The 17,542-nt window shown below is 37.5% G+C and overlaps 1 protein-coding gene across 3 annotated transcripts in view; it reads left to right on the top strand.

Moving 5' to 3' along the window:
- The window catches only part of lrp8 (low density lipoprotein receptor-related protein 8, apolipoprotein e receptor), a 127,725-nt gene that overhangs the window by 64,684 nt on the left and 45,499 nt on the right, over positions 1–17,542 (top strand). For all 3 annotated transcript variants that reach the window (XM_088927850.1, XM_088927849.1, XM_088927848.1), the window contains exon 4: positions 10,714–10,842. In XM_088927850.1, coding sequence (XP_088783976.1) covers positions 10,714–10,842 — 129 coding nt within the window. The remainder of the gene's footprint in view (positions 1–10,713; positions 10,843–17,542) is intronic.

Here is a 17,542-nt window from a genome sequence, read left to right as displayed (position 1 = left end):
CAGCAGAAACTAACAGATATTACAGTTCTGCAAACGTCTTATCCTACCATGTAGAATCTCGTTGTCAGATAGTCGATCTTATTAGATTTTGTCATTATCAATGGAGAGGCACTTTGGATTCTCGTGAGTTGCTAAAATCTTATGTTGTACTCAGTTCACTTCTGCCACTGTTGCCTGTCGAGTAAGGATTGTTCACCCGCCTTTACCAACTGCCTGCCTGTAAGGTAACAGAGGAGGAAGCTGGAATTTATATCAATAGGAGATAAATTGTCTAACTTTTTTATCATGGGGAAGGACCTAAAAGCATGTCAGAAAACTGGATTTCCACATAGACCATTGTTTTAGCATGGCTTCCATGACTTTCTGGATGTAATACTATATCAGTATGTACTGTATAACAGTTATATGGTTACATATACAGGGGGTAGACAAAATAATGGGAACACCAAGCAATATACAGTATGAATATTAACTAATAAGGAGTCAGGCTGTCCTTTGCTTTCAGAACAGCTCCAGTCCTTCTTAGAATACTGTTATACAAGTTTTGTACTGTTTCTAGTGGGATTTTGGACCATTCTTCACGTAAGAAAGCCTCCAGTTCTTTGAGAGACAAAGGAGGTGGAATCCACTCCACACTCTATATTCCAGAACTTCCTGTTAAAATTTAATGATGTTTAGATCAGATGGTTAGGGAGGCCTTGGAAGGTGTTCGACTTCCATCCTGGCGTTCATGAAACCGTACTGGCGTTCAGCAGTGTGTATGAGGGCGTTATCATCTTGGAATATGGGAACATCTTGAGCAAACAATGTTAGCACCATAGGGTGCACCTTGTCACCTGAAATGGCTTTGTATTTTCCTGTCCATAACAAGAGTAATGATCAGACCCAATGACTCCCATGTGATGGCTGCCCATAATGTACCATAACAAATCCACCACTGTATTTAACAGTTGGGAACAGGCAGAGTGAATTAAAGCCTTCCTTTGGCTTTTTCCAAACATAAACCCATCCAGGGTAGGAAAAAGTAAAAAAATAACTCATCAGACCAAGTTACTTTCTTCCACTGCTGAGATGCCCAGATATTATGCTCATTATACCAAATTAAGAGTTGGTCTGCCTTGGCTTTAGTTAGAAGTGGTTTCCGACTGCAGCCTTACCATAAGTACAAGTTTTGTGAAGCTCATGACGTACAGTTTTTGTTGAGACTGGGTCATGTAGATGAAGATTCAGTTCTGTGGTCATTTTTGAGGCTGCCGTTTTGTGTTTTTTAGGGAACTATCCTGTTGATTGTCTGTCTATCTCTGTTGGTGCGAACCCTGTTCCTCTTTCCCAAAGATGTTTATCCTTGTTTGGAGTATGCCGTCATGATTTTCAACACTCTTCCCCTTAACACACTTAATAGTTCTGCAGTTTCTGTGACTGACACAGCTCCCATTGGAGCACCTACTGTTTGACCTTTTTCAAAATCTGTCAGGTCTCTCATGTTGCTTTAGAAACCCACCTCTTAAGACATTTAATTCAAGACATCTTTCATAGAGGAAACTTTGGTAATCAGTATTGAAATTAATATGAAAGACATGCAGAATTTTTAATCGTGATTTAGTTACCTAATGAAAAATGATTTGTATTTTGAAGTGTTTCCATTGTTTTGTCCGTCCCCTGTATATAGAACTTATATACAGTTTAAGGTTTTAACTGTAAAAAGTGTTCAGTCATGTTTACCTAACAAAGTAGAATAAGTATAAAGTAAAGCAACTGTGTCATTTTATTCCCGCAAAAATGAATTTGGATGGGTGACGAATATGGCATTTATTTTGGTAGGAGAAAAAATGTTATTGAAAGTGAAATGTTGCTGCCAAAGGCAACTGTTCTGTATAAACTACCTACAGTAAGTTTGGTTAGTTTGCTTTTTTTTACATGGAATACATTGCACATTAATTAACACCAATTCATATTTAATTCAAATAAATTTTGCTTTCAGTAAGGGGATGTAAACAATGTGAAATGGCCATTTGACATCTTTAACACTGTTTTGTTAGTGATGTTTCCTGCAAGCAAACAAAATGTTTCCTGCAAGCAAGTTCAACACTGAATGCAAACTCAATCCTCCTCCTGCATCATGCAGTGATTGTTTGCAAAAAATAATAAGGAATGCTGGGTATTTTCATTGGATATTAGTATTTTCATTGTCAATCTGGACCTGTTATTTGATATTTTACCAAAGCCTCTTTTAACATTAACTTAATGGGCGATTATCTATTATTTTACTATTAAATTGGGAAATTACCACTTCCTGTATTTGCTCAGACATATCCTGCACAGCAACGAGACTCTTTCATGTTCTCATTCATAATGCTGTTTTTAAGGTAAGCCAAACTCTGTTTGCCAAGTGTACTGAGACCAGTTTAGCTGGTTTCTGCTTTGCACTTTGTTTTTCTCTTTGGTCTCTAAACTCTCAAAACTAGGAGTGCATTTTCTGTACATTGGGGTTGGGTGCAAGTTTTGTTGTTGTTCATCACTACAGGTTTCCAAACAAACATCCGTGTAACGTGCAAAGAGAAATTTCCCACAGCTGGATTCATAAGAGTGACTCACATCGTCTCCACTGAAACACAACTCGGCACTCGATAGACTTCCCAGAAGCCACATGTTGGTAGACACGTAAAGTCAGCCAACTCCAGTCTGAGTGAAACAACAGGAGACAAGGGTTTGGATTGTGCTATCTGACCTGCAGAGGCTTTTGATAATTAAGATTCATAATTGCATAGCGGCTCAAAAAACTGTTCTCCAGTGTATTGTAAAGATGAAATATATTATAATATTATATAATACCTCAGTATAATGCAGTACATATTAAAAAGGTGTTTGGCTCTCAGTTATCCCAGGCTTTGCATAATCCATCAAGGGATGTGGTTGGAAAGTGTCAATTTCCTGATCTGAGCAGTCAGCTGCACCAGACCACCCACTCTTCGCAGGCAGGGATGGATTCTACTAAACCCTGGCTTTATTAAAAGTGATCTGCAGCAAACAATCTGCTACCGATTTGTCCTTTTTGAGTGACAGACAGGGAGTCAGGACCTCATTCTGCCAATTCATAACTTCATTTATCAAGATAAGATGTATTTGATTGGCCTGTCATTTGCAGTATGGCCTTTTTTTTATTGTCCTGAGATGTTAACGGGTCCCGTACAATGCCTTGATTTCAGCTGTGATCGGTGGACAAAATGATGAAGGTGAGCGATTACATAGAAACTGCTAATGGGGGATAACCTCTGTTTAGAAAACATAATTACAATAATTATTCTAGTTTAAAATGAATTTCAAGTTGGGAAAATTTGCATGTGACAGGTGTTCCTCAACTCATGGTAGCAAACCAAGTTGCAAATTACGACTTGCCTCTGTATCAAACATGTAATGCAAAGATATCTTCAAAGCATTGATAGGGGAATTTAATAGAGCTGTTCCAAATTACAGTATGTAGAGAATACAGTAGCAACTCCAAACAGATGCTGAAATACACAGTCTGCATCATAATTTAATCTGTGACCTGTTAACAGATCATACATATTATTAAAGTGAATGGGCTGTTAGGCAGTTGGCCAAAATGCCTTGTAGAAGTGGCAGACAGGAATCATTCCATTTCTCAGTTTCATTGTAAAAATAACCATATTCCATGATAAAGGTGCACTCTCATATATTAAACATATTTTATATGTACCTGGCCATTACTTTCAATAAATCTTTACTTATCTCGTTCCAGACAGTGAAAGGAAACAAGATTGCAGAGTGTTGTGCTCATACTTTTCACAGTGTACCTATGGAATATTAGGTTTCATTGTCACATGGAAAGATGCACACTATATTTCAAAATGCAAATCCATGATCCACATATATTCAGCTGGAACAGTGGTGCATTGACAACAGAAATATACTAAAGTTACAGATAAACATAATTGTACATCATAGGCAAATAATGAAATGTGGAGTTTAGCAACTGTTCACTACATTTGTCTTGTGTCAGTTTGGTATATTTCTCTAAAAATATTAGCAGTTAGTTTATCTCTGAAAATTTCCTGAAGTCTTAGAAAACACGTTTTGTGTACTGTATATACCTGTAGACATACAGTAAATTACTTAATATCTGTGTATTGAGGTGACTGGTTTGTCTGTTTTTTGTGTGGTTATTATGCATTATGTTTTTGTACATGTTGATGTGTAGCTGATATCATTTTTACATGATTGTAAAGCCACTGATCGGGGGAAAGTCATTTATGCGTGAAGAAGATGTTGTGCCATTTAGAGTATGTGCCAGACAGTGACCTGCAGCATCAGATCTTTATTCTTTTAATTTTATCTACCAGAACTTTGACCTAAAGTTGACCCTTTTCTTTTCTGCCAACTATGGCTTGCCAAACCTGTACAAGCCTCTCCTGACTGATTTATTATTCATTTTTGGTGTGTGCATCTGATAGCGTAGGCAAATCAAGTGGTAAATCTGATTCTACATCTTGTTATATGAGCATTTGTGCCATTTGTTTGCACAGGATGCGAGCTTATTTGGGTCTTTTCTTCCTCTGTTGTTGATTATGCTGTCACACTGCCTGCATGTTTGTATGTCAAGATATAATGTATCAAGGTAAAACCCCTTTGGGTAAAAAAGTTCTGCTAGGTTTCAAACAGCTTGTGGGAAGTGAAACTATTTTTATTGATCTATCTGTCTTTGTTACTACTATCTTTATTACTATAAGGAATTGATTAGAAAAGATGAAATAGGAGTTTTAAAATGGCTTTATTATTGAAATCTCCGGCTTCACTAAGATTTTTTTTTCTGTTGGGGGCAGTTCTGCATTGTTGTGGGATGTGTTTTAAAGTTTTTCATACAGTAGCTCTTTTACAACAGAGTAGATCGGTTCTGGAACCTGGGTTAAATCTTTGATATTCTGACATTTTTTTCTCTTTTTTTTTTGCATTGACCTTCCACCTCACGATGCTGATGTTTCTTTGGCTGAGGTGTTAAAAGCTACAGTATTTATAAATGTGTGACAGGGAGAGTGCTTTCTCTCTCTATGGTTAAGTAACCTTGGTGCAGTTATAAAGATGGATGAAAAGTCTTTTGGTTTCTAAATTTTATACTCTACTTTTGGTATAATTGTTCCATTAATGACCAGCTAAACTACTGTGACTGCACTGTTGTCCACTGGCTTCTTTATAGGATACGGAGCCATTTAAAGTTACATTCATTTGTCTGAATGTGCAGAATACAGTACAGCATGTTTTTTTTTTCAAGTTCTGATTTCTGCTTTCATGAAGAATATCACAGGCATCAATGCAGAAGATTACATTTTCCTCTTGTAATGTTTAAACGTGTCACTCTCTGGATGGTACAGTAAGTAAAATTATGAATTACTGCATTGATGCCCTTTGCACCCACACACACATTTCTTGTTTATATGAAAGTGCGTGGAACAAGTGCGGTGATATTGCATAACCCCAGTGCAAAAGGCACCACAACAGCAATGACAGTGAGATAGTGCCTTTTATTATGACTTCAACATGGAGTTCCCAACAAATTGATTATCTTGACTTTAGACAGCAAACTGCAGAATTAGGGGGTAACTGAATCAGTCACTTTGCAGGCTGCTTTTATGCTGACAATTATGATATGATTTTTTTTTTTTAGTGTGGAATGGAAATTCAGGGACAGTTAATCAAAATTCCATTAGCATACGGATGTCCTTTCTCCGGGATCATAATGGCCATCCTGTCTGTGGCTGAACAGGCAGTTCCTTAACATTTATCCTCACTAATGACAAGGAGCCCTCAATCCCTTTTTAAAATCTGAGGGAATATACTGTAAATATACTTGATCAAAGGCATCCCATTCTGCTTTTGTTCCTTTCTGTAAAGTTAAAAAAGTTGTTTCATTTTTCCAAGTAATGCTGCAATTAGTTGCATCTCACACATTTTTGGTACCCCTTTTCCTTTGTGGCAGTGATAGTTATTCTGTCTTTCACAGCAGTGTTTGTTTGCCTTAATAAATGATTACAGTACTATATGGGGTCTTCGTTTGGGAAGAACATGTCATTGGGAAAGTATTGGTAACAGACCAACAGCCTCTGGGCTTTCCACTGTATCATTATGAAAAGGTAATTTGGCCCATGTTGCCTCTGCCAGTGTGTGATTGTAGTCTCACTTTCCAATTTTATCTTTTGTATCAGAAACCAGTCAATAACCACATTACTAATTACACATTACATCACACATTAACCAATACACATTCTTTGGCTGGCCAATGTGTCCGCTCAGTGTATTAAGCTTTTAGTGAAGAAGAGCCACTTGATTCCTCTGGAATTAACTCATTGCTCATCTGTTTCTAATTTTCTAAGTGTTTGAGGAAACACTTTTTTGATTAATAAAAGTCGTAATAAATAGTCCATTTCATGTTTAAGTAGAAAAGAATGCATTATTTTTATATGTATATATTCAGCTTGAAAGGTATTCATAAACTTAATACATTGTGACTGGATGAACCATTATGTTGGAAGATTTGCTTTTGAAATATCCAATATTGTTTGTGTTTTTATTATTTATACTACATATAGTATACCGACCAAACATTTGTTGGTTTATTGTTCAAACCAGCTTGAGCTGTATTAAAGATGTGAATACAATTGTATGTAGGGCAAATAAAAAGAGCTTGTGTATGTAAACATAATGTTGTTGTATAGTTATAGTTATTGTACATTAAACTTTTTTTGTGCAGTTACAGTATAATATCATTTGAGTGAGTTTGACTATTTTTTGAGTCAGTAATTTATACTTAACATTAGTTTCATCCAGATGAGGAGTTGTTGCTCTTGGTGCTGATATCTGGCACATTGCTTCCCTGATACAAATGTATTCCTTAAATGGGTGTTATATATAGGAGTGGTGAAATTTGGAGCAGCACAGTCAGCATTCTTTTTTCTAGTGCTGTTTCTAGAAGAGCAAGAGCCTTGCATTAGCAGTGTGAAACTAATGACTGCAGAGCCTCACAGGAACCTAAGAGAAAAGTAGGTACCTGACAGTACCTACAGCAGCAGGGCGCTATTGATGCTTGACAGTCCTTCGAGGCTTGTAGGAGCTCTGTGGAAAACCATGGACACTGTCTCCATGATGAAACAAATTTTCCTTTCAGCTGTCTTTACCGAAGAATATTGTTACAAATAAGGAATGATAAAAATGTGAACAACAAAAAATGACCCACTGGTTTAATCAATAAGTTAAATTAAGAATCATAACCTCCCTAGTAGATTATTTTGCCAAGAATATAGTGGTTGGTATAATTAGAGGCACATGAGTTCATTGTCCTCTGACACAGCTTTGGTGAAAATAGTAATAAATCAGGCACACTGTATTAAACAGATATTTATTAACAATGACACAAACTAAAGTACACACAACATAAACATACAACACACAAGTTACGCTATTTTCACATTTACACACAAAGTGTTCAATAGGCCCACATCCTAACCGCTCAGAAAAACCAAGACTGCTACCAAGCATTCAAGCTCTTTTGCAGTATAACACCTAGAAATGAGAGAATAAGATAAAGTTGCCATCTAAACCAAACACAATACAACTTACTGTACACTTTAAGCTCTCTTTCTCTTTAAACCTGGATGCTACAAAGTAATGGGAAACCTGTCTCTATATTCTAAAATTCACGCACCAACCAGGAAAGACCTTTTTTAACTGAGGGAATTTTTACACAGGAAATCAAAGTTCCTAAAAACAACGGAATAACACGGTCTTTTAACAAGGTTCAAATATTAAACTCCAATCTGGTCTTTATGGACAATCAGGACAAGAAGCTCTCGCCTTCTGCCTTTCTGTCTCTTGTCATCCCTCCTGTCTCTTCCTTCTCTCTTTTCCCCTACCTGCCTGTTTTATTCTGTCTTCCTGTACTGTTGCTTTACACTTAATCATTTACCCAGAACTTAATTAACAAAGGTAAACAGAGCAAAACTTTACAATTGCTTTGATCACTGTATCTTGCACTCCTACATTTCAGCAAAGATAATTTGAAGCTGGAAAACTTGACAATAACAAGGTGTTACCCATGATAACTATACACTTTCTAACAATATAATAAAATACAATTCAATATAATACTTTTAAGGAACAAGTAATAGGTTTATTCCATGCTGAAAAGAGAAGAAAGAAAACACAACGTTCAGGTGACACCTGAAGAAGGCTCCATGGCCGAAACGTTGTGTTTTCTTTCTTCTCTTTTCAGCATGGAATAAACCTATTACTTGTTTCTTTGCAGCCTACGTATGCTGACGCAGCTACCCACCTGAACTACTACAGTACATAATACTTTTAATATTTAAAAGGAAAGTGATTTAGAGTTAACATAAATGTAAATGTTTATCTGTGGTAGGCCAAGGACATTTTTTACTGTAAATGCTAACATGCTGTGTTTCTATTACCTCATAACAAACACAAAGTGATGCAACTGTGTTTTTATGTTTTTTTTCTAATTATTCTAATGAAGGATTAGTAGCTTCATTTGCAGGATTTCTGCACAAACAAGGGCGTGCTTGCCACACGTCATTTGGATAAAGCCTGGCATCTAGCTCCCTGAGTGAGTGACATTAGAAATATGGATTTGCAGTGCTCAGGCCCTGCTGGGAGAGAGTGTGTTTGTTTTGCACAAGAAGGTGGGAAAATGGTATACATGTAAATGGCTTGGAGGAGGTACACAGGCAAGCTGAGATGGCTGAATGACTAGATCAGTGCGTGTCTGGCTGCTTGCCTGATGCCTGACCCATCCTATCAGGTCTGCAGAGGTGTTTGTATGGAGGGACGTTTTCCACTCCAGTGCACCTAACCAACTGTAGAGGAGAACATAGCTAACTGCAGCTGACACATTGCAGTGCAAGAATTCCACTCCAAGACCTAGACACTTGTTATAACACACGTTGGAAAGGCTAACGACTGGTTCCTGGTCAGACTGTGTTAACAATACATTTGTCAAATATTGCCATTCTCTGACCCTGTATGTACTGTAGCTGCCCATGCCAAAGACTGTGTTTCCACTGTAATTTTTAATCATCCTCTTCATTGCTATTACAGTTATTATTCTTATTAACATAGTGATCCAAGGGGAATGTTCTTTATTTTGTTGATTTTTTGTAATTTTTAATGAATTTTTATGATTATGATTATTGTCTGTGGTACTATAAATCATTAATCATGGATTTTATTTTCTTCTGCAAATCAGATTACCTTTAATCTTTCAGATAATAAAAAGAGACTGTTATTAATGTGCTACAGAAAGCTGCATTGCTTGCTAGCACATTCTGGCACAGTCTTTCTCAGTGGTAACTTCAGTACCAGCTAGGCAGCAACCTGTCACAGTAGCAGCAGATCTGGTGTTAGTGGCTCTTAACCTGTTTTTCATAATACTTCCATGGGTTCAGTTCTCTTCAGCGGTCATTCTGCCTATTGACCAGCTGATAGAAAGGGTAGTGCTCATATTGACAGGAGGTCAAGACATTTTCAATTCCTTCTTGATGTCTTTCTGGCAATCTGATACACACGTTCAAAAACAGAACAGGAAATATGCAGCATATACAAAATTGACCACAAATTAAACAGCAGCCACTGACAAGATGATCAAGGGTATATTCTTCAGGAAAATAATATGAAGCGCGGTGAACAAGTTAGATGAGATAAAGCATTGCGTCACCCGTGAGGTGTCAGTATCTTGCTTGGCAGTCAGCATGCAAACAGAACACTGCACATGAAAGATGCACTGCCATTCCCTTCCCCACTCAGGCACAGAGTGTCTGTGCTGGGGGTTTCATAAGCTTTAGCTAGGATACATTACCACCATGTCTTTGATAGGCATGCATTTAGCGTAGTTATGAATGGTGTCTGCTAGTGACAAGATAATTGAAATTAGATTTGAAAGTGTTTATTATCTACAAAGAAGGATCTGAAACTGTGAGCCTCAGCTTGGCTTCACACAGATGATATTTTAATACCAGGACATGCACACACATGAAGCTGTATAATGCAAATATTACAGGAATATGCTGAAACAATGAAAACAAAATTTTGTGGGAGAACATCTTGGGTGGCCCGCGATTTGGGAGACAGAGGTTATTTGTGGTGTTCTCTCAATAAATATCCATCCATCCATCCATTTTCTAACCGCTTTATCCAATACAGGGTCGCAGCACTATACTGTAAATATATAAAAAATAAATAGATCAACAGTATTGATTTTTGAAGTCTCTTGGCAAATTGCTGGAGCCAAAAATGTGTAGTTTATGATGCAGGATTGACATCAAATGCACAGTAATCTAGAATCAAATCCCCAAGTAGAGGATTTAGCGGGCAGCGGTGGAACTGTTTTTCTGAATCACAGCCAGACCTGCATTTGATGTGCTGTGCATTGTCATTTTCTTTACTAAGGAGGCTTGTGCTAAAAGATGGAGCTCTTCATGGGTTTACCAGCATGAGAGCTGTGTGTGTGTATGTTTAATCAGGCTAATTGGGGGGGGGAAATTATTCATGTTGAGTGCTTGGTAATTGCACTGAAAATTGCAGGATTTCCGTGGGATACTTGACCAGAAAAAAGAGTATTGCGAGTGCCAACCGGGACACAATCAAGATTGTCTGTTTTTGACTCCCAGGTTTTCTCTCTTTCCCCAACAGGTCGACAGACGTGTCCTCCTGAGAAATTCAGCTGTGGGGGGTCCTCTAATAAGTGCGTGTCATTATCCTGGCGCTGTGATGGAGAGACAGACTGTGAGAACGGTGCAGACGAGGCTGGGTGTTCGTCTGGTAGGTGTGGCTGAGGGGTTCACTTCTGGAAGCTCCAGATAAGCTTGTGCTGGGGAGACAAAGTGAAGTGGTTGCAAAGGGCTGCAGAGCAATTTCGATCAGGGAGCGTGATAAGAGTCATAGGTTTTCTGAACCGAGGCAAGGAAAGAATGAGGTGGGCGTTGCTGATTAGTTTGAGAGCCCGCGCTGCCAAGCAGACCCATCTGTGTGAGACCGTCAGAGGCGCAATGGGTTTCCACCCCAACGGCATCACCTTGATCAATTGTTTTTGACACCCTAAGCGAGGGAAGGCACGATTCAGCTTCTCAGAACTAGAGCAAATTCTCATATTGAGCACGTTTGAAATCTGTCTCTGTAAATAATGATAATAATAACCAGGACCGTGCAATCTCTTCCTCTGCTGATAACGGTGAAGACATTGTGCTCTGCTGCCTAACTGTTGGTGTGTGCACAGCTGTAGAACTTGTGGAGGTACTTTTATCATGTAGACAGATCACTGAAAAGCAGAGTCTTAAAGGTATTTCACAATTTGATAGACAATTAATAAAAACAGTATTGAAGTTTGCATAAACCTGACCTATAAAACTATTGATTGTTCCAAGCCTTTAAGAAGGTCCTATAAATCATAGATTTCACCATTGCCTCTTAATGTTTAGATCAGTGATATTCAGATTGGAGTGGTTCAGAAGGCACATGAGTGATCAGCACTAGCTGAAGAACCGTTTGAACAGTCGTAAACAACTACAGTATGAAATAAACATTAATTTACTATGGTACTAAACGTATTTATGCAGTGTGGACTTGGAAATACGTTTTTCTCACAGTTGAATGACTGACCAGTTATTCTCCCAACTTCAATTAAAGCAGTAAAACACGTGAACACTTGAAATCTGTATTATGAATCGAATTATGACAACACAAGTGTTCTAATTTGTATGCCTATCAGTTAAATATCTTGCTGACTACAGTCTGTGTTTTTAAGAACTCTGAATAGGCTATTGGAATCAGGTCTCCATATCGTCTTCTCTGTTCAAGGATTAGTTTCTTGTGCCTGTCATTGAAGTGTTAGCAACTCTGGGATTGGGAGTTCATCTGGTTGTTCTTTTCTGGACAGATTCCAGAGTAGCATTGAATTGTTCTGGTATTTTCATCTTCCTCGCTGCACAGGTGATCTGACAAAGAAGCATTGTGAATCTGACATGAGAAGCATTGGTGAAAACATGTTTTCCAAATTCTTCCATTAGTGACATGATAGCTCAGCATCTGACAGCAGTTGGTACTGTAAGTGCTCCTTTGCAAAACAAAGCCAAACTACCTTTTCAATGAAATTAGCAGGAGCAGGAAGACACGATCGTGACTGGGGAGGTGGTAGACGTAAGAGGATGCAGACTGTCAATTTTAAAAAGGCTTGCAGCTACAAGAGGTTTATATAGTAAAGCAGTGAGATTGTATTATTTCTATATTCTAAATTGAATGAGATAACCCGGAGCAGTAAAGACTAAGAATGTAAGAGTCTGCATACATAGCTCAAAATAGGGTATTTTGGAAAAGTGGTGCTTAGAGACTTTCAATCCTCTTTTTAAAACTGTGCACAAGAAAAGTACTGAGGTTATGACTGTTAATGCCTTTGCTCAACCTGGATATATTGAGCTGTAGTCACTATATGTCAAATATTTATGTGACACTTTTCAACTTCTTGCTGTAAGCACTGTGATTGCTTTTGCAATTTATCTTGGGATTTCTGCTGGTTTGCATGAAATTGAGAAACAGCATTGCATCAGTGCACCAGCCAGCCCTGTAACAGGAATTGTTATTCCAGCGGGGAGCTGTCAGTTGGGGGTGTGGAGCCTAGTATCTTTCCCTATGTACAGTATGTCAGGAGCCTCCTACCACTCTCTGAAGGCTTGTTGAAACTTTTCTCCTAATGTTTCTTCATGTCACCACCTTGGAAGTAATACATCTTTCTTGATTCCTGTCCCTGTTTTACTTGGAGCACACTAAACTGGACTGCTAGGAATATTCATTTCTCCTAATGCCACTTTAATTATAAATGTCTAATCCTCTTTTAATGCTGTTTAACACAGCTGATTTATGGGTTTTATTTCATATTCTCTGTGTTACCAGGAGCTTTGGGTATCTGGGTTTCTCTAAATAGTTAACAGACAATTTAGGTGTTTTGCTCCTACAGTGACACACTTATCCACATCTGATCTAATCTCCATTTCTCCATTATTGTTTACCCAAAGCGGAGCACTAATCAATGGAATACATTATGCATAGGATCAATTGTTTCGAGCTGTGAATTACTGTGTGGGCTCAGATTATGCCATCGCAGTGGTATCAAACCCTTCTAAACATTTTATTTGTTGAAATTAAACTTTATAAGTGCAAAAAAAAGAGCAATCAGAAATTGTCTTAAAAACCAATTGTACAGGTTCTAATTCATGCCACCCTTAGTAGAGAACTGAGACTAAGAATAAGAGATCAGTCCATCTTGTTTTGTTGTTTCAGTGCGTTTGTAATCCTCTATTGTCTTAGGAAGTGTTACACTACAGGTTATAATTGTTGCTTTGTTGCTTTCTTGTTGTTTCATATTGATCCTGTAAACAGTTTTAAGATAATCTTATTTTATTTTTATTCCTAGGGGCAGGGCCTTGAGGTTATAAAGCATTATCAATATTATTGAATTGAATGGGTAGATGAGACTTGGTAATATCGCAGTAATATTTTACAGAATTCTTGATGAAAATTGATTTTCTGCCTCACTTTTCTGTGTAGTCTTACCTTGTCAGGTCTCATCAGCTTCAAAGAAGACTTTCTTTAATTTATATTTAAAAACGCATGGGAATTGCTGTTTTTATTCTTGTCTTTTAATGAACTCACTGGGCTATAACTGTTTGAAACCATAACAGGGACAATGCTGCTGTAGTCATTTTTCAAAAACGGTCCCTGGTTAATTCAGACTTAGTTTCACTCATAACAAGTAAAGAAATTTTCTTGAATATATTGCCTATTCTTCCGTTGTAGAGGAAATGCACCTTTTTCTACTAAACCAGAGATCTTGACACAGAATCATTCACATTGTGATTAGAAGTAGATTCCCACCAGTTGAATTCATGCATTTGCTGCAAAGAAAGAAAAGATTTAGTCATATCTTTTAACCCACCCTTGTCAAGCCCTGACTGAGTATTTCCAAGGTTTGGTTTTTTAACATTTTAAAACTATAGGAACCGTTACAAAACAGACGAGACAATGTGCTCTTTGATTTGGTAGTTAACATTTGGTAGTTACAGTAATTGATCCAAGGATCTCATCCAGCTTCTTCTTGAAAGCAGCCAGGCTCTTGGGTTTAAAAACATGACGAGATGGCTTGTTCTGTGCTCCCACTTGCCTTTGAATAAAGAAATGCCTCCTCTCTTGGTTTTAAGTGAACTTCTGTGTAATCTGCTGGGCTGACTTGATCGATGCCTTGGAGGATTTTGAATACTTGTATCCGGACCCCTTGTAGTCAGTGTTCGAGACTAAAATGGTTCAGTTCTTTCATCCTGTAGGTAGGACATTCCCTTAAGCTCTTCTCTTGACTGATTCCAGAGCAGCAATATCATTTCTATAACATTGTGAGCGAAGTCGTACACACAATTCCAAATGAGACCTTATTACCATGTTATAAAATTTTAACATAACCTTCCTTAAATTCATATTAAGTATACGTATATCCAGTTTTTTGTTTTGTCTCCTTGTATTGTGATAAAAACATAAAAGATTCCGTACAGTATGTTCTGTGCTGAACACTGAAGAAATAAAAGCATAAAGGTATAGAAATCAGCACGGCTGGGCTGTTTGTGTGGTAAAAGGAAGTGTCAATTTTAATATTCTTTGGATGGGAAAAAAAGCTTTCTCTGTGCTTTGTTTTTTTTTAAATGAAAATAAATTCCCAAAATATGACAATAGCCCAAAATCTCGCTGTGAAAAATAGACGACGCCAACAAAGAACAGTCTGGTAGGTTGCATTGATGAATAATGAATAATGTATGGCCTGATGTTAATTTAAATCTGACAAAAGAGAGGCTGTACCTTCCTCAGCTCCACCAGCTTTGCCATGGAAATCCCTTCCCCTTGAATCTGGATACTGTCATCCTCCCCCCAGGCAGCTCCTTTCCTCTTGCATGTGGTTTTTAAAATTAATCAGTTTTGCTTATTGACTTTAACCATATGTTAAGTTATGCAAAAATCGGCAGACTAGTTCTTTATTACCATTACAAAATGCTTTGAAAATAGTTTACCACCTCTTAATCTGCAATAATATGCAGTCGCGTACATTTAAGCTTGAAGGGCTTGTTTTCCATCCTTTTACCAGGGGGTGGGGAAAAATGGTGCTGTAAGATGTGCGCTGATCAGAAACTGGTTGAAAAGTCTCCTCCTGAATGAACGTTTCTTGTTCTCGTCCTGCTTCATAGGTTTATTGTGATGCGAGTCAAAACTCCAAAGGATGCAGAGGGGAGTGATGATCCCAAGGAAGGAAATCTGGAGATTAAATTGAATTAGAAGAATTAAAAAAGAGGGATTGCAGGCTGCAATCTCTTATAACTTCCTCGGTTATTATTAAATTGCTCCAGTAAATGCCTTGCTGTGTAACTGGGATCTGTTCGTTTTAAAGCATGTATGTTTTAAATCTTTCATATGAACGATACAGATATATTAATATGCAGTTACATTACTACAGTAATCACATAATTTTGAAAAACACTAAATAACAATTAAAAGAGATGATTTTGGCACTGGCCTTTCATTTTGCATAGGTGTTCTGACATATAGTGGCTATGTTGTCTTAATCAGGTGAGTTTCTTGGCTCTTTTCAACATTCTCACCAGAGCTGAAGGATGTCACTAGTGGATGACAGGCAGTGTAAAACAACGAAATGGATCTGTCCCTCCGAGGCAGTGATTCTCAGCCTTTTCCATTCCACAGCCCACTTAAATAAGTATGAAAATTATGTGGCTCACCGACCCCTCACCCTACCACATACTGTACATGTACATTTTTAATATTAGAAATCCAATCTTATTTCAGAGATTAATCCGAGTTCGATATTTTGAAAAATGGGCTATCGGTCAAGTGTTCTCTTTTTGGTTTTTATGTCTGGAAATTGAGCAACTTAATTTGCAATTCCCACATGAGCAGTCTTCCAGTGTGACCTCTGTCTCATGTATATACATATACGGTATGAATGTGCAACACAACACTTTAGTTTATCGACAAATCTCATACATATATAAATATTTAATATATTTATTTTTCATTTTTCTCATATGTGACTTGCACAAAATTCTAGCGTGCAGCTTTTAATGTCTGAAGGCACACTGGTTGAGATACTCTTCTCTGAGGCATAGCCTTAGTGTTCTATTTTATTTATTTACTCATGCTTCTATGAAGCAGGAAGAAATCACCCTTTAAAGACAGCAGCAAATTGTAGGGGACTAATTGCCATTATGTTTTCTGGAGTTATTTATTCCTAATGAAGAACTTACATTATGGCTGTTTCCTATAATGAAGTTGTAACTCTCCTATCCTTGGGAATCATACAAAGTACTAATGTGGTACTTTATTGGTACTTAAAATGGTTTTAAAAGTAATTCCCTCAAATTTGTATAACATTTGAAAAACATACAGTAATGCACATTTAGTAATGCTCAATGAGCTTGTTCAAAACAGAAGTACAACCTATGTATTTAAATTATTTTCGTCATATAAATCAAAGCGGTTTTACTCTCTGTAAATGATTTTTCTAAATAAACAGGAACATACTGTAAGAAGACATGGATGTTACAACTCCACTCTCAGAAATTTTAAGAAATGAAAGCTACACGGTTTGCATTTCCAGATTTTGTTCCCTTTTATTGAAAATATAGTCAGAATTTAGGAAGCAGAATTACTTTTTTTTAGAGATGAAAACCTTTACTCTTCAAAAGAACTTCAGTGTAATTGTGACAAAGTTTTTGTTGTTTTTTTTACGGTGGGCTGCAGCTGTGTTGGTGAAGTGTGATTTCCCCTAAAGGCAGTGCAAGAAAACGTGCCGGTGCCTTTTAGACTGCCTTAATGCCACGACTTAAGCTGCTTAGGGAATGAAAAGAATGCTTGTGTGTCACATTTGGGTAATTTGGAATGGGATGTTTTAAATTTGCTAAGAATAATGAAATTAATTGACCTTATTTTGCCTGGTTATACTGTGAATGGAAAGCTAGCCTCTATCTATAAATCATTTTCTGAATTTTACTGGGATGGCTGACCTGTTAAGATTTGTGTTTGCAACAGAAGATGTTTTTTTAGCCAGCTAAGCAGCTATTCGTCTGCTAAGTGTGGAGTCAGTGACATTGAGAATCATTACAGTATATGTGATGAATTCCAATATTTCACTTTATAGCTCTTTACTGCTTGAGATGGCCTCCAGACAAAAGATGAGCAGCGTTTCTGTTTCCTTAGTCAGGTGGATGCCGACAGTCTTATCCTTTTGGAGTTTGTCCATAGGGATTAGGGTTAATGCCTGCCTCCATGCAGTAACTCTGTAACAGTAGGATAAGGTCCTCAGATCAATTAGCTACTAGACACCACATGAGCTTGATTGGTCAAATGGTCTCTCCACTCCAACGTTTCTTATGGTATTATGTTTATATTTTTATGCTCTCTCTAGAGAGGAAGACTT

This window comes from Atractosteus spatula, chromosome 11 (assembly GCF_055471065.1).
Source record: "Atractosteus spatula isolate fAtrSpa1 chromosome 11, fAtrSpa1.hap1, whole genome shotgun sequence".
In the NCBI taxonomy this organism is placed as follows: domain Eukaryota; kingdom Metazoa; phylum Chordata; class Actinopteri; order Semionotiformes; family Lepisosteidae; genus Atractosteus; species Atractosteus spatula.
Note: the sequence above shows the minus strand (reverse complement) of the source record. Positions and strands in the feature narration are given on the sequence as shown.